At 45.2% G+C, this 17,516-nt stretch overlaps 1 protein-coding gene across 1 annotated transcript; it reads left to right on the forward strand.

Annotated features, from left to right (window-relative positions):
* The first annotated feature begins 9,770 nt into the window (after positions 1-9,770).
* ZMAT3 (zinc finger matrin-type 3) lies at positions 9,771-16,926 on the forward strand. Its single transcript, XM_010215786.2, has 5 exons — positions 9,771-10,111; positions 11,599-11,718; positions 13,363-13,529; positions 13,646-13,746; positions 14,719-16,926. The coding sequence occupies exons 1-5, from the start codon at positions 9,842-9,844 to the stop codon at positions 14,928-14,930; spliced, it is 870 nt and encodes a 289-aa protein (XP_010214088.2). The 5' UTR covers positions 9,771-9,841; the 3' UTR covers positions 14,931-16,926.
* The last annotated feature ends 590 nt before the right edge of the window (positions 16,927-17,516 follow it).

Raw genomic sequence — 17,516 nt, forward strand, 5'->3', positions numbered from 1 at the left:
CAACACATCACACCATGCAAGATGCAGATGATAAGTTTAAGAAAGAAAGAACTCATCCCTACTCTCTTACTTGGTAACCAGTCTTTATTCTCTGCTCCTTCTTATTTTATTTGTACTTGCAGTACCCTATTTTCTGTGCTTAGTTCTCTTGTATCTGTGCAGTGATTGGCTTCATTTTTCTACAAAGTGAGAGGTCACAAAGCCTCAAGACACAGGAAATTCTGTTCAAACTATTACATGCTGATCACAGAACAGACAGGTATTTCTACCTATGACTGATTAGTCTCAGATGAGATGCTGAATCCTGAGCATGTTCTTTTCTCACTAACAAAGAGGGCTTCTTGCCCTCTTGAAGATGTTCAAGAACAGGTTGTTTCTTTGTTTTACTCTGTTAATATCTGAAGGAAGGAATTAGACTGCAACAATGAATAATTCCATGTGTGTACACATACACACACATTTATATATTTATATATAAAGCAGAGGTAATATCCTCCACAAGGACTCAGGGCTAAACAAATGATTAAGACACTGTTTTCCCAGATAACAGTTGCAAACTGATCATAAGGCTTAATCTTTGTTTCTGGAAGAACCACGATGCAAGTAAACATGAGGAGTTATGATGAGGAATAGTCCTGGAACCCACTGAAGAGGGGGAATTCATTACCACATTAACTACCAGCAAAAGACTTTGCATTGTTCTGAATCATCGATATCGTTATTTTACAGGCTGAATAAACATAGTGCATTCTTAATTCTGAAATGCCAGAAATAGCTGGTTTGCCTTTTTTTTTTAAAAAAAAAAAAAAAAAAAACCAACTCCACCTTTGACAGTAAGCTCATCTACAGGTGCCTTTGCAAAGATAAAGGCAAAATTCCACCTAAACTGCAAGAGATATCACTTTTTAATTTTTCTTTGCTTAGTATCTCCATCTAGATGCCCTCAACAGAAACGGCCAAGACTAAGGCTGAGACGCTGACTAGGGAGTAACTCGAGTGTCTTTGTACCTGTGTCACTGGGAAGTCAGCTATGTGACCACTGAATGGCTTGCCCCTTCAATAATTAGTAAGTAAATAACAAGGTCAGTTAAGATAATATTTTAGACATGTTGTACAATCTAGGAGGCAACCTTCCAGCTCTCTTCCTTCCTTTTCACTTTGGACCTTGAGGAGCGCCGAAGGGATGTTCCTCTACATTTCTTTGCTTTAGGAGAGGATCAAAATGTACAGCCAATAATGTGACTCAGCTGTCTCAAAGTTGCAGAGAACTTTACAGTAAGTCTGAGCTGATTCATTAAGTCTCCTATATCTGACAGACATGCTGAAGTGGTGGTTCACAACAGTCAGAAGTTACATTTGCAAGTATTTATAAGTCTTTTATTAACCAGAAGCTGTAAGTGAAACTGCCAGAGAAAAGCAGTCTCTCTACATTAAATAAATTAGGATGTAGGTTAAAGAATACACCTTATCAGTCGCCCAAAACTACACCACCTCTGAGTATTCCTAACTGGTAAAAAGACAAGGGACATGAAAAAGATGGTTGAACCTAGAATTCTGTTTGACCCAACTCTTAAACTAATGAACTAGACTATATAAGTAGTAATTTACACTTTTTGTTGAGCTCTACATGTCTTCCATCATTCTCTCCTTCAATTTTGTGTCTGTATATTCCAATACCCGACCTCAAGAACAAAGTATACACATAACCAGTAAATGTCAACCATGCATGCCAAGCTCTTTTACTCCCCTCCATTTACTATGGTAAAGTAAGTATGTTATTGACTGAGAATAAAAATCATGAATTCCAATGCCCTTCATATTGTGGGGTTTGAAATATATGGAATTGTTAGGCCGCCTGTCTGTATCCAGAATTAACTACAGCAGTACCTTTCTAGATGAAAGCAAGCTTATGAAAATGCAACGCCAAAAAAAAAAAAAAAGTTGGGTTTCATGGTGGTTTCATTTTTTCCTTATCCCCCAAGTTAAAAGAAAAAAGAAAAGAAATTATTGAAAAACAGTCAACATGTAAGGAGGTTATTTCTATTTCATTTAACCTGTCATTAATTATTTAGAAATAAAATTACAGAATAAACAAGACTGAAAGGAATCTTTGGAGGTGATATGGACCAACCCCACATTCCAAACACTTCGAATGTTTGTTGCCCAAATAAGTATCATTAGAAACAATTTTATTTTCTCTCTCTCTCTGCTGCTCAAGTTTGGGTTGAGATACTAGAAAGAAAACCTTGTAACAACTCTTTGATATGACACATTCAACTTAGAAGTTCAGTTTTAGCATAAATACTTTTGTTGCCTCTTCCAGTCATAGATACAGCTTGAAACATGCACCACAATTTGGAGCAACTTCATGCCTGGCTTTTTAAAAACAGACAAAAAGTAGTATGAAATGCAGTGCCTGGATTGCTGACAAAGGTAAAACATACAAAAAAAATAAAAAAAATAAAAAAAACCCCACACATACTAACCTACCTCATTATACACTTCAAGCTGCAAATCTTATTTTTTCCGTTTTGCCAGAGTACTTATTCTGTCCCTAACGCTCCTCTTCCAACTCCATCACACACACTGCAAACATACACATAGGCTGTTTTTCTCATCTGCGAGATTCATGACATCTCATAGAGTTCTTCCAATAATTATAAAACTGTAATAAGCCAAAAATCATCTTTAGACAGAATTTTAAGACTAAACTGGAAAGACAAACTCTGCAGTACTATTCCCACTCCAGTTACAAATCCTAACATGGAGTTTTGAGTGTTTGCTCACCAGTATCAAAGTTAAAAAAAAAAAAAAAAAAAAAAAAAAGAAAAAAGAAAAAAAGAAAACAAGCTTCCTCCTATCGAAGGAATAACCAGTATTTTTCATATATCATTCTAGACCTTCCAGCAAATTTTAGGATCAGCTACACAGGAAAAACCTACCTCCCATCTGCCTTCAAAAGCAGCAATAGTCTGACTGTCTGGGAAACAGTTAACTAAGTCCTGAACTGCTTTATGGCTTCCAGTAAAGCACATTTTGTTTGTAAACAGCACCCTTTCTAAAGAATGCTCCCCACAGAAGCTTCAGTTTCGTTATCGGTGCAAGCAAGCAATAACAGGCTGCAAACAATTTTGTCATTATCAACATGACAGTTTGAAGTGAAAGAACAGCTAAACATCCAGGCAGGATTTAGTTGTGTGCTCAACTCAGCACTTACAGGTGTCTTTGGAAAGCATGAAACACTGCCTCCACATCGCTGAGCAGGACACCAAGTTAAGACATATAAAATACAGGACCTCAGTTTCAATAGAGGAGCATCAATTGCAGCTCTGGAACTGCTCTATTTATTGCCTATTGTCTATTTATGTATTGAAAAAGTAGAATCTCTCAGAGATCATACACACACAAAAATGTGTCGTTTCATAAGTTCTTCTGTAACCACCACATGCTGAGTTGATGAGGGGTTTGTCTACGTGGGAATACTGGCTAAAATATGCATCCAAGTAATTACTCTGGAAAAGCTTGTTGTGGTTAGTGCTTCAGAATAAAGTTACTTATTGTGAAACTTGATATTCACAGGGGGCTTATTTCAGAGGAGTTCTTTTACTCTGTTCTCCCTGCAGCAGACAAGCCATTAAATCCTATCGCCCTGGAATAATCCTGGGAACTAATGATGTTTATGTGCAACAAGAGGCAGACTTTTCATTGCAGGACTGCACTGCAGAATTGCACTATAGAAGCAATCACTACCAGGAGATCCCTGAAAGTTGGAAGAGGCAGGGAAGGGATAAATAACGATTCAGATAAAGTTAGGAACTTCCCCACCCTTACCCAGCACAAACACTTCCAAAGGCTGCTGCAGCTTGAAGCTGAGTTGAAAGTGGGCAAGCAGGCAACAGACACAAACCTGAATTCAATTCTTTACCTATTATTTTAATTGTTGGAAATTTGGGTCCAGAATTCACTTTATTGGTCCTCTACCAGCTCCCTGCAGATGCTTATAGGTAGAAGAAACTCAAGCAAAGTTGTATAACCAGAACTTTGCTCTTCTAAACATACACTTTCCTCAAGCTTATTCTGAACACACACTGTTTTTAAACAGCCTCTTCCACCCACTGCTACAGTCTACAAGAAACCACACTAAGAAAAGCACCTGCAAAACAACAAAAGTAACAGCTGTAATAGCTTCATAACTTTAGGAATATTGAAAATGGTAAAAGGAAAAACACCAAAAGAAGCCTCACTGTTTGTATTAATTGCGTCAGAGATTTCTAATGAATGCAAAGTATGGAAGTGCTAGTGAGAAACAGCAGTATCACGTTTAACGGCAGGAAAAGGCACATGCTAAGAAGGCACAAAACGGGTAAAACGCACCGCTGTGTTTCCACAGGCAGCAGAACTGCACGATGCCACCGCGGTGACCGCTCCGCCAGCGGGAGGGGAGCCCCGAGCGCCGCCGGCGCCGCCGGCACGGAGCGGGCAGCGGCTCTGGCAGCGCGGGGCTCCCCGCGCTCCGTTACTCCGTTACGAGCAGCCCGAAGGCGCTCAGCGTCCTCACACAAATCCCGGCGCGCGCGGCGACTTTCCCCGCCGGGCGCCACTTCCTTCCCGCCGCGCCGCCCGCAGCCGCTGCCGCGGGGGAAGCAGCGAGGCGCCCGCGGGCTGCCCCTCCCGCCCGTCCGCCCCAAAGCCCTCGCGAGGAGGGAGCCGGCCCCGAGGCCCACCCCGCGCCGCGCTCACCTGGGCGCGGGCTCCGCCGCTCGCAGCCCCCGCGCCGGCCCCGGCCGCTGCGCTGGGCGCGGGCGGAAGCGGCGGCGGCTCCCGCGAGGGCCGCCTCCCGCTCGGCAATAACAGGAAGGGAGCGGAGCCTGACCCCGGATGGGGATGGCGCCCGTGGGCGGAACGGGAAGGCGGGCGCGCGCCGCGGGGGAAGGAGAAGTGCGCGTGCGCGGGACGAGCCTTCGGGGCGCGGTGACGTCACGGGCCGCCCCCCTCGGGGAGGCGGCGGCTCCGGGAGCGGCGCCCGGGCCGCCCCGTTTGGGCATTTCCGAGGGCTCCGCCGAGAGCGGGGCTGCCGGTGCAGCCAGACTGCCCCGTGAGGAACTAGCGGTTGTTAAAAAGCAAACTGGCCCAATGGCTGCGCTTACAAGTGAGAAAAGCCGCATGAGTGAACGCGTAAAGTGCTCGCAGCGGCGGTGCTGGTTTGTGGGGATGCGAAGGGCGAGCCGGGGCTGCTCCGCTCGCTTGGGCAGCGGACGGGACACGACACGTGTCACGAAGGAGGCGCCGGGGGGGAAGCTGCGCGATTAACCGGGGAGGCCCCCACGTCCCCCCTCTCCTGCCAGTGCTGGCGATTTTCGTTTATCCTCACTCCAAGAAAAGACGCCAGGAGCGGGCGCGGGGCCAGACAGGATGTGACGGCGTCACCGGGGCAGCCTCCCCCTCGCCGAGGGGCCCGGCGCGAGGCAGAACGGGAGAAACCCCTGGAAACGTCCGCGCTGAAAGGAGGGAAAACGGGAGCGTTTGGGATGCGGGAGGGCGGGGACTCAGCGTCCCCTGCGGCAGGAAGCCCCGCCCCCCGGCGGCCGCCGCGCTGGCGTCACTTCCTGCGGCTGCCGCCGTTGGCGTCCGGCAGCCCCGCGCTCCGGCGGCCGCGGGGAGCGGCGGGTCTGGGCTGGGGCCGCGCGGGGCGCTGCGGTGAGTGAGCGCGCGTATGTATATCTATCTATACGTATATATTATATATGTGTGCGTGTGTATATTTATGTATATGCGTGTCCTCGTTTCTGGCTCAAATCCTGCTTCTTTTGCATTTTTTTTCCGTTTTATTTCCGCGTAAGAGTTTGATGGGAGGGAGGGGATAGGGTTGCACCCCTCTTCTGATACCCAACCCGGCATAAGAGGTACCGAGCGCCCCTCTGTTTCAGGGTGCCAGGGCGGCTGGAGGGCCATGGTGCGTGTATGGGTAGGTATATATGTATGTATAAAATGTATATCCTTGTTTTAATGCACTTCAGTTCTGTGGCCTTTAATGGTGACCCTGCCTTCCAGGCTCAGCCTTTGGCCCCAGGTGTGTTCCCTGGGAAAGCTGTATTCCCTGGTGACAGTGGCCATGAGACACAAGTCAACTCGAGAAGAAACGTTCCCTGTCTTGAACAAAGCAACTCTTCATTAATATAAACTTTCATTGCTGTTATTAGGTACTTCTGCTGGTTTATGAGCTGTTAAAAGCAGATTTCTGTGAAATTGCCTTGTGTCACAGAGAAGTATCATTGTGAGCTGCATCTGTGGCCAAGGAGGGTCACACTATGCTGGAATCCAACCAGGAGGTGACCGGGTCTAAGCCCTGGCCACCGTTCTTCCCATTGCTGCTGCCAACACCCATGTGGTACCGGTACCATACCCTGGCCCTCAGGGCACAGACCCCTCCTTTGGGACCGTCCCTGCTCTCTGTGGTGCCCTGACAGACAACTGAGTGCTTGTCCCCCCTGCAGCCTGGCAGGCAGGGGAAACTGTCCTAGCACGGCAGGGAGCTAAGGGGCAACCCAGGGGCTGCGGGGCCCTCACCCTGCCCTGCAGCCACCTGTGCTGCCGCCCGGGAGCCCTGGGGAGGGAGGTGCAGCCTTCTCCTGCTGCTCCACAGAAGACAAGTTTTGCAGCTTTGTATGTGAACATAAAGGAGAAAATGAAGGTGTCCTGTATAGGGTGTCTGTAGTGATGAGCGTTCAGTGGTGTAGGAGTACTTAAGTAAACTTTTTTTTTTTTTCTTGGCTTTCTAAGACCCCAGAAAAGGAATGTAACTTGAGCGATTCCATTGATGAAAGATTGCCGTGAGAAGACCATTAAAATTGCATATGCAATTTTAATTGCATATGCAGCCTCAATTTTAACTTTAGACCTGCATTTACATAAAGAGTCTTCCATTGTAAGATCATGCACTGTTTCTTAGAGTATGTGAAATTAACTCTTTTTCCCCATGAAGGCGGTTGAGGTTAGCGCTGTGCCCTCTCTCTTGCATGGCAAACCCTATCCGTGACAGCTGTCCATGGAAGACTTGGTGCCACAAACTCGCCTGTGAACTCAGGCAAAAGGATTCTGGTTGCCATTTACTCTAGATCCCTTGATGTGGCTGTACGAAGTATTTGGCTAGAATTTTCTCCCATTCTGAGGTAAGAGGCCCATAGTGTTAATGGAGTAAAGCACTGAAATTGTATGGTTGATCTAAATTGCCTTAATAGCCCCTGCATTCTGATATGTTTAACCATGATGAATGTAACCTTGTTCCACTGGTGGCCCCGCTGAGCTATCTACAGGGTTTGACTTGTGGAGACTGAAGATTTTTTTTCCATAGTTGTGCTTAACCAGAAAAACCTGTGCTAGGCAGGAGAGCAGTTAGGTAAAACTACAGAATTCATACAGCTTAATGGTCGCCTTTATTCCAGCAGGGCTTAATAGTGATGTTATTGCACTCATATTTTGGAAGAATTTCCTATCCTAATTGCAGCAGGAGAGATGTTTTCTGGCTGATTACAGTCTATGCTAGCATCTGTGTTTCCCTAGGCTCACTTTTAAAACTGTTTTTTCCTCTCAAAATTTGTCTTGTAAAACAAACTTTGCCTTCCTAATTGTTACTTTTTCGTCCCATTTCTTTATTTCTTCCTTATGGTGGATTCCTTTGATCTTGTTTCAGTTAATTTTTCATGAGGCTGGTTTTGGTTTATGGTCAAGGTTTGGTTCATGTTAGGGATAGTGTTCACTGAATTTCCAGTATCTCGCCTGTGGGGACACTATTAGAACATTAGTTCTAGCTAACTTAAAAGGTTGTCTTTTCCTCAAAGCCATATGTACTCTTCCCCTTCTTTAGTTTTCAGGAATGGTTGAATTGCCTGCAATCTTACGTTATGAAAGCTGGCTCTATTTAGAAAACGTTAGAGCTTTGGTTAGTTCAAGTTTTGCATGGGGAACAGGTTTGATTGAGCTGTTTACAGGAATGTTTACTGGAGCCTTGCAAAAGCAAAGAGTAGTAGCTTTAGAGGTAAAAATTTCAGAAGGGCTTTTGTCCCTTTGATCCTTTAATTGCACTTGTTTGTTTTTTCTTTTTGATATAACATAGACCTCTCTAGGGCCAGACTTTCAAAGGTAATGCATTATCTTAAAATGCAGACATAAACTCAGATTTTTGCAGAATGTAAATGTAGCAAGGTATCTGTTTCCTACTAATTTTAGCACATTGAAAATCCTGAAAGTTATCCCAGATAAACGGTATCCGCTTTTCCACGTTCCAATTTTTTTTTTTTGAAGTCAAATTCTATTTTCAAAAACATTTTAGGAACAAAGTCCTTAGGTGTAATTTCACTTACCTTTCCGGTAACATTCTAGAAGTCCCTTATTTTCAGAAGTGTACGTGAGTCGCTATTTAATTTAACAAAGCCTGTGCCATAAACGTGGTAGCTACAGGGGCTGTCTTAGCTGAAAGTGATCTGCAAAGGCCAAGACAACCCTCCTCTCTAGCCCGGTGTGACAGTGAACAGCATCTGCTGTGATAAGAAGCAGATAAGAACAAAAGTAGCGGTGCTTTGATTCATAATATTACTGCTCTGCGTTATTGTAGGAATGTTCATCCCGGGCTTTAGATGTGATTTATAAACTAATTAAGCTTCTTAGAACCCACTGCTGGAATATAGGGGTACTTCTGTGAACTCGAATTAACTCAGAAATAATTGAATAAAGGTTAATATGGAATAAGCTCTCCATTCTTGCAGAAGAGGAAGATACAGCTTTAAATGTTGCGTCGTTATAGTTTGTAAAGGAAGCACTGAGAAAATAGCTCAAGGTCATTCAGCAAGACCATGGAGGCGCTGGGAGGAGAGCCCTCGGAGGCTGACTGTGTACGACAAGGTGTGCTCGAGTCCTCTCCCACTCCCCTGCTTTTTGTTGACTTACTTGAGATAGTTAACTTCAGAATACTTTTCCTCAGGAGGGTCTATGTGATTATTTGGAGGGGAGGGAGAAATATTTGAGCGTATGTGAATGTATTTTATAGCTGTCTATAAAAAGAATGTATGATATTTGTTTATATCTTAGAGCGTGAGATTGTTGTTAGACTGTCAGTGGTTTGGGGAAGAAACATTCTTTTCTGAATGTCTGGAAAGGAGTCCTTTCCAGGGACTGATACTGCAATGTCTCTGCAATAATGGCGCTCAAGGGGATGCAGTGTGGATCAGCACGGAGACACGGGTCAAATGGTTGCAGGCTAGGCACCCGGTACAGTGATCCTTGAACAGGAGAAGGACATTTCCTTACCCGTGGGGGTTCTTGGCCAGGCTGGGTTGCTTGTCTGGAAACAAATACTGCTGTTGGGACAGATACGGATTTACTCTAAAAGGAGGATGCAGCCAACGGTTGTGTCCCTGTCGTTCCCTTTACCGCAGCTTTGTGTGCTGGGTTGTGGGTCACATCCTTGAGCAGTTGGGTGTGCATTCTGTATCGCCTTCTGGGTCAATGTTGTGGTTTCTTGGGAATTTTTGCGTGTCCAGAAGGGTGTCATAGGGTGCTGATAACTATATTTCAGTGGATTTCAATACATACTTCTTAAGTTTGGTCCCGGCTCTCTAGGATGCTGCTGGTCCTGTTAGTCAAAGTGTAAAAAAGTGACATTTTACACCCATGTGGCATTGTAAAAGGACATAAAGTAGAGATGCTGAAGCTGCAGAAGCTGCCAAGGTCTGGGTTGTTGATGCTTCAGCCGATGATGGTTTTTTTAGCATTTGTTCTTTCTGGTCTAGGTCTGCAGATGACTGCTGTTCCTTCAGAAGTAACGTGCTCCTAGTCTTCCTGGCCAATGATTCTTCTACAGCAAGCAGGATTTCTTCCTCATCCCGAGAAGCCTTCATCTCTTCCTATGTCAGTGGCTACAAGGCCGAGGGCCAACTCGCCACTGTCCCCGCCAAAATCTGTCGGACTGGGGCCTTCCTTTCATCACACACAAGAAGAAGAGCTCCCAAAGGTTGTGGAGCAGGACCCTATACTGGAGGAGCTATGCAAGCCTCTGTGCTGTAAGCTTTGCAATGTCACTCTGAATTCGGCCCAGCAAGCCCAGGCTCATTACCAGGTAAGGAGAGCAGCAGCAGGCACAGCTTGTGGAGCTGCTGCCACCACAGCTTGCTCAGAGCCACCTGTGCAAGCTCCTGCTTGCTCTGGTAGCACAGAGATAGGTGTGGACTAATGCACGGGGACTGATTTAACTTCTGAGGTCTGTTTTTGAGTGCTACATTGGGGTGGTTGTGGCCAACAGCAGCCTCTGAGAGGGCTCATGCGAAGCTGCCTGTGTTGTATTTGTTGGATTGGAAGCTGTGGCTTGCAGTGCTCTGTAGTCATATCTTCACTCCACTTGAATTGGCTGGTTGTTCAGACGTGGAGCATGGTGCAAAAACTGTCTGCAGGAACAGAGAGGTAGTACTAAGATAGCACAGTTGAAAAGGGACGTTCTTGTGTTTTTTTTGTTTGTTTGTTTTTAATCTGTTTTACATGACCTGTTCTCTATCAATACCCTGTAATAAAATAAAATGAAATGCAATAAAAATGAACTTCTGTTTCCACAGACTTGATTTTGTAAGTCTTGGATAGATGCTCTCTGTCTGCTGGACCCATCTGTACCATTGGGAAAGGGGTCAGCTGCCATGTGTTCATTGCCACCCTCTACTAAAGGTTATCAATATCACAGATCTGCCGTCAGGGCCATTTTTGCAACCTCTCATCTGCTTTGGACAACATCACTTGGGCCAGCTCCAACCAGCAATTAAGTTTGTACAAGCTGGTCTGATTGGCCTGTCTGAAGTAGGTTAGAGAATTCTTGTATATGCTGCTTTGCTGGCACGTTGAAAGTGCCCCTTTTTACCACTGCATTTTCTACCTGGTGCAGTTTTTGCATGAGTTTTGGAGGCAGTAACTTTCTTTACCAGCACATCCAAGGCCATGGCTGTCCTGAGGCCACCAGGCCAAACCCTCAAGCATCTCTGTCCTGAGAAAAGGGTGTCCTACTCATTAAGGATTAGCCTGAGTTACTGTTACAGCTTAACATTTTTTTTTTGGTGTTCCTCTTATGAGACAGGGGAAATGTATTTATAGTAAAAGATGTAATTTGCATTTATGCATACAGCTTCAGACATACACATCCTCTTACCCACCTCCGAAGTTTTCAAAGCACTGAACTGAAATACACTCTTATTTTCTTGATTGGAAGATAAAATATGGAGCAGTGTGTGTGTCTGTGCTTAAGCCTGTGCAAAACAATTACCATTTCACATTTAAAATACAAAGCATTGGTGTAAAGTGAAGTGGAATGGAAGTAATTCTTGCCCTTCTAATTTGAGAAAATTGGCTGAAAATGAGGCCCAGTTGTGCCAGGTGCTAGGCAAACCGGAGACAAGGGAGGATGCCACCATCTGTCAAGATGAGAGTTGCTGTCTTCTCAGGGACACCTCCTTTAAGGTGTTATCTTCATGGCCACTTTTTCATTAATTTTTGGAGTCCTTTTGCTGTGCAGTGTAAGAAAGATACTGTTATTAGGACAGTAAGTAATGTGGTTTCTCTTTTCAGGGTAAAAACCATAGTAAGAAACTCCGAAACTACTATGCTGCCAATAGCTGTCCAGCACCTGCCAGGATGAGTAATTCGGTTGAACCTGCCCCGCCTCAGGTTGTCTCTCTGCCAGCCCAGGTAAGGCCTGGGAGGGTGACTGAGATCATGCTGCTTGTGTGTGACCTAACCCCCAATAGGAATAAGTAGATCTTATGCTTTGAGGATTGCTGTGGATATTTGGAAAGGGTTTTTCTTGGATGGAGCAAGTGGCCTGTTGTGAGCTGCAGACTTTCCTTTGAAGAAGCAGATATTGATCTGCCTTCACAGCAGAATATTGGACTTGAAATGTTCTCTTTCTGCATGGCAAATATTTTCATTCTTATGTAAGCCCAAAGTGCTGCTGCTGATGTTTGCTCAAGGGCTGGCATAAAGCAGTGTTGTTAGAGCTGGATTTGGAAATGAGGGTGCGGCACCCACCCTTTGGAGTCATCCCGCAATTGTGCGAGTGAAGCTTATGTGGAAAAGTGCTTTGATACTTCTACACCCACTGCTCAGAGTTATTATCTAGTATTTATTGTTATAGTTATTATCTGTGTAGCTTTTTTTGCAGTGGTTGTCCTGTGTGCAGGGTGAGTGGATCGCTCCCTCTGTAGTTCAGATTACTTCTGTCTTAGAGGTGAAAGAAACATCTTTCTTTCTCTAGAGTTTATGGGTTCTGGTTATCATGCAGCTTAATGGCTACCCTGACTCGTGCATGTGAGTGCACGAGGAACCAGAACTGTCTCCTCAAAATGCACAAGTCTCTGCTATCTATACAAAAGTCTATCCTAAGAGTGGCAGATATGTGTGCCAGAGCCACCAGAGGGAGACTTAGTCCCATGTTAAAGGACTTTGTGGCTTGCAGAATTGAATTTGAGTCCTGAGAGGGCATTAGCTCCTGCCCCGGGTGCTGGGAGATGAGTGCTGCACCAGCCGGGGTATGAGCTGCTCCTCTTTGTGTTGGAGATGGTTCATGGCAATAAGGAGGCTGCACTGAAGCCTTGTGAGGATTGGTGTTGTAATGAACGTGAGTCTGTAAGCTTGTACAACATCAAAGGAGACCTGAAAAAAACGGATTTGGCAGGTGCAGCACTGACACGGCAGTATGAATCACTGCTGCTGCACTGTTTACAAAGCACTTTTCTCTGGGTGATACACAAACACTGAGGAAAAGCGGTTGCTGCTGGGTGCCTGCTCATCCAGGTCTCCTCCTGCCTGCCGGACAAGGGTCAGAGCTTTGGCAGCTCCACAGCTGCTTTTATCTCTTAGTATGGTCAGGGAATGATGGAGAAAAGGGGAGCTGTGGGAAGGCTGCATGTGATGGGTACACGAGAGAGGAGCACCTTTACGTTTTAGTGGGTCTTCCTCAGTGTAAAAATTATTGTTTTTCAGCTGCCAGGAATCAATAGTAGAGGGGGTTATAGCCACACAGGCCTGTGGGGCTATTGCAGAGGTGCAGGGTGTGCAGTCAGATTGCTTTTGTCTCCATCTGAAGCCAGGGATTTGCATAGGCCTTAGGGAATTTGCAGATTATCTGGGAGGCTGTAGCAAGGAAAGCTGAATTTACCTCTGAAAGTGGTTTAGGGAGCACTAGGCAAAGGGTCCTGATCAGTGTGCTCTGATTCCAGCTGTGTGTGTCAGCTAACTGCCTGACAAAGACAGTGTTGATCTGAAGCCTTGATATTCAAATATTTCAGTGAGTTACCTTCTTGTTTCACATGCTGTCTCTCCGTTTGCTGCTAGATGGGATCCAGTAAACCAGGTGGCAGAGTGATCCTGGCCACAGAGAACGATTACTGCAAGCTTTGTGACGCCTCGTTCAGTTCTCCGGCGGTGGCACAGGCTCATTACCAAGGGAAGAATCATGCCAAGCGGCTGCGTCTTGCAGAAGCACAGAATAACTCATTCTCGTAGGTATTGTTCAACTTCACACTCGGGCTGCTCTGAAACCATGTGGCAGTGTCTCTGGCAGGTTTTTCCTTAGAAAAATCTGAATTGCAGTTGTTCTTATTTCTTTAATCTTCAGGGATGCATCAGAACTAGGCAAACGGAGAGCAAGGAAAGAAGGAAATGAATATAAGATGATGCAGAATAGAAGAAATATGTATACAGTTCAGAACAACACAGGTAACAGAGCTTTCATTTGTTGCATCCTGTAGTAGGAATAGACTGAATATTCGATAGATTTGGTCGTCTTCTCTGTCTAAGCTCTGTTTTAGCGGCAAGGGGACATGAAAGGAAATGACCCTAGCTCTGTTTCACATTTTCTCAGCTACTAAAGCTTCTTTGTTCCGTCTGCCTGCTTGTTAGTTTGGTTCTCAGTTTGTAACTTAATTTACCATCTGCCTGTCTCCAATGCTGCTCTAAGTGGTGACAATTTTCCTGCTTTATTTACTTGGCGAGCAGCCAGGTGCTTTGACTCCTACGGCAGCGCATCAACCTGTACTTGCACTCCCATGTCCAGAATGAGAGAGCATGATAGCCTCCCTCTAAGACCATCTGTTCCTGGAATCCTTCCTCAGGTGTTAGATACTAACTTTGCCTCTTTTTTTTTTTATGATAGAAAGCGGGTTTTATGGTGTCCAGATCAGCATCTCTTTTATGTTGTGTTACTAGCACATAGTAGCTAAAACCCTGCCACTGAAGCTCAATTTAATCTTACCGTACCAGCCACTATCAATTTTGAAAAGATTTATCTTTTCCAAATATCTCAACATTATTTAATTTTAACTGAGATAGGTTTATTCCATTCACAAGATCACTCTAATTCTGGAATTAGAGGGTTTAAAAAAAAGAATTGGGTCATCACTTAAATGATTAGACTCATAGTTTTTAAAGGCACTGTTGATTGCTAATAAGAATCTAAGTCTACTCTAGTGCTTTGGAAAATATCAGCACGTACCAGTCCCCTGTGTGATCCCCCTTTGTAAATCTGGTTCTCAGTGGAGAAGTCGTGTGGGAAAACAAGAATGGGATTCTAATCAGTTAAATAAAGTAATCTTTGGCTGCTTTTAAAAATTTGTCAGCCTTAGAAGTTGTCGCTGAGCTGCCAAGTTTCTCTGCCTTGTAGATAAACAGGCTTTTCTGTTGTCTCCGCAGGTCCCTACTTCAATCCCCGCTCACGCCAGAGGATTCCTCGGGATCTGGCCATGTGTGTCACTCCCAGCGGCCAGTTTTACTGCTCCATGTGCAATGCTGGGGCCAGTGAGGAGATGGAGTTCAGACAGCACTTAGAAAGCAAACAGCATAAAAGCAAGGTGTCTGAACAGCGGTATAGGAATGAGATGGAGAACCTAGGCTATGTACAATGACATGCCACCCTTGGCAGTAGTTTGCAAATAGAGCAGCTTGTCTCTCGCCTGCTGTTTGCCACATGCCCTGCTTTGTGCTCCATTTGATAGGAGTATGCTCTCGAGCTATACATGTAACACCTGCAACCTTAATGGTATGGTTAGATTTTTTTTCTATCATAGTTGGCAGGATGACACTGTGCAGGACATAAAGTGTTTTGATGTTTGTTTGCTAGTTATCTAAGGCTCTTCATTGTATCGAGTGGGGGGACTCTGTCTTCTCCTCAGCCTTCTGCATGAACATGCAAAGCCCAAGAAGTGCTGGGAACTTCTGTGATTCTGCCACATGGGTGGATCTTGTGCAAAGCCCATTTCCCCTTGGCGTGCCAGAGAGCAGTGCTCCTGAATGTCTTGTTAGAGCAAGGTGAATCTCTGGGCAGCTTGGAAGAGAGGGATGGGAATGGGGCCTGCAAATGTTTTTTAGATGGTTTAGTTGTCCACAAATTGCTGCTGTGGCCCCTATTGCAGCCCACAGGAAGTTCTTCCCACACCCTGTAGAAGACACACCTTGAACAGTCTTGTTTCCTTCTTCCTCTGTGATGAAGTCTTCATTCTAATATCTGACATTAGTTATCAGCTGGTTAGCCACATCCAGGAATACTCTGTTTTTCCAAATGGTTAACAGAGAGGAAAGACTTTCAGAGCTATAGCTGACTAGATGCCTTCATACACCACAGGAGTAGTTCACCTCTCTGAGGAGAACCTGTGTGGGTCACACTAGTCTAATGAGGAGAATTGGAAAGCAAATCTACTCAGTTTGGATGTGCTCTGCTCTCGTTCAGTGTTAGACTGTGTAGGATTGAGGATGGGTTGGACAGAGCTGTCGGCTGTAATTTCTTTACGTGCTGACACAGGCAGGTGTTGCTCTGGCCAGCAGCTCTGTTGCTGCAGAAGAGCAGGGCTGCCTGGGCTCTGGGGAGCAGGTATCAGCTGTGTCCCACTTCCACACCATTCCCTGCAACTAAGCCCAAAGGGAACCCAGGGGTGAGGTGAAATTCTCGCTCGAACCTGAGTTACCAATATTGAATCAATTGGGTTTTTTTCTCCCTATCTCAGACTGGGTTTTAATTCCATTTCTTGATGTGAACATCACTGTTTCAGGGACCACGTAAACTCCAATGCTAGGCAGGATATAGTTGTTGGATGTGACAGTTGTTTAGGTAACAGTTTCTTGGCCAAGCAGAAGTCTTTATGAGACTTGTTAAGCAAATCTTTAGGTGTAGAGAAACCCAAAGACTATGCATATGTTTTAATATTCCTTAGAAGTAGTGGAAAGGGGTTAAAGAGCAGAAGTAGGGCTGCCATTTATTTTTCTACTCATTTGGGTAGGTGTTAGGAGCTGTGATTGGAATCCAATTCACAATGTTTCTAAAACACTGGCTCCAGTGGCAAGTGCAGCATGTAGCTAGCCTCCCTGGGACCTGATTTGCCACTGTGCTGCTACAGCTCTACACTGGTATCAGCTTCCTTGGCTTCAGGGCAGGTGCAGAGAGGGGATAGGAAGCTACTACTTGTCTCCTACTCGTCTTTACACAGCAGGTTGAGTTAGATGCAGCTCCATTGATTTCAACAGCACTTTGCCAGGGATAAATTTGCCCCAATGTGTGATGTTGCAGGTAGTCCCCTTTTGGTTGTGTTTTTTTTTTTTTCTTTTTTGTTCCTTGCCATTCTGATCCTGCCTCTTGAATTCCAGAAGGCTTTTTTGCTTGCCTTAACAGAAAATTAACAGAAAAGGATGTATTTTATTCATCTTTCTAATTCACCTCAGAAAGGCTTGTGACACTCGACTGCTCAAAATTAAAGGCTGCTCTTCAGAAACCATTGTTTCGAAAGAAAAAAAAAATGTATCTCTAGCTACCTGAGCACCAGCAATCCTTGTAACCTTAACTCAGCCCTCCTAAATCCGGGGAGGGTGAGCTCTTCTGTAGTAGTGGAAAACAACCTCCTGCATCATTCCGTGCTGATCCCTGCCTGTAGGTGCAGGCAGGGCAGCGGGTGTCGTCTTGAATGTGATTCCCTCCCCTCTGTGCAAAGCCTGGTTAAAGAGACTGCACTGGAGCTCATCAGAGGGTGGAACAGGTGCCCAGGCTGCAGAGCACCAACTGAGCTGCTTTGGCAGCCTGTGCATCTCTTTCTGCTTTTCTGCCCCAACCCATCATCCTTATGCTGCTTTGATGATTGCCCTTGCAACACCTCTTGTCAGCCTTTGATTCCCACCCCATCCTTTGCAGCCAAAGAAGGGCTTATTCTCTCCTTGTGCTCTGTCTTTTCTTATTTCCCTGGTGTGACACCACTGTGCAGGGACTTACCTCAGTGTGTTTCACCAGTGATCCCTGCACTGTGGTTAAACATTCCTTTAGCTGTAACTTAAAGCATGATATTTCCCACAGGCTCATTAGTGGCAGAAAACCAGCTCTTTGTGAAATAAGAGCTTGGGAAGTTTTAGGTACTGGTGTCTTCTAGCCTGTTGCTTCCATCAGCAAGGCATTTCTCTCTGCTTTCACACATCCTGAGCCTGCCCTGAACAGGGAGGCATCTAGATAGTTT

Source organism: Tinamus guttatus, unplaced genomic scaffold (assembly GCF_059628265.1).
Source record: "Tinamus guttatus ecotype Peru unplaced genomic scaffold, ASM5962826v1 Tinamus_guttatus_pri_ptg000198l, whole genome shotgun sequence".
Lineage (NCBI taxonomy): Eukaryota > Metazoa > Chordata > Aves > Tinamiformes > Tinamidae > Tinamus > Tinamus guttatus.

What these genes read in the sequence shown, in the direction of transcription:
- ZMAT3 (XM_010215786.2), top strand. Translation starts at nt 9,842, where the DNA reads ATGATTCTTCTACAGCAAGCAGGATTTCTTCCTCATCCCGAGAAGCCT. An exon ending in AAGCCCAGGCTCATTACCAG is followed by an intron (nt 10,112 to 11,598) that starts GTAAGGAGAGCA and finishes TTCTCTTTTCAG; the next exon opens with GGTAAAAACCATAGTAAGAA. An exon ending in TACAGTTCAGAACAACACAG is followed by an intron (nt 13,747 to 14,718) that starts GTAACAGAGCTT and finishes TTGTCTCCGCAG; the next exon opens with GTCCCTACTTCAATCCCCGC.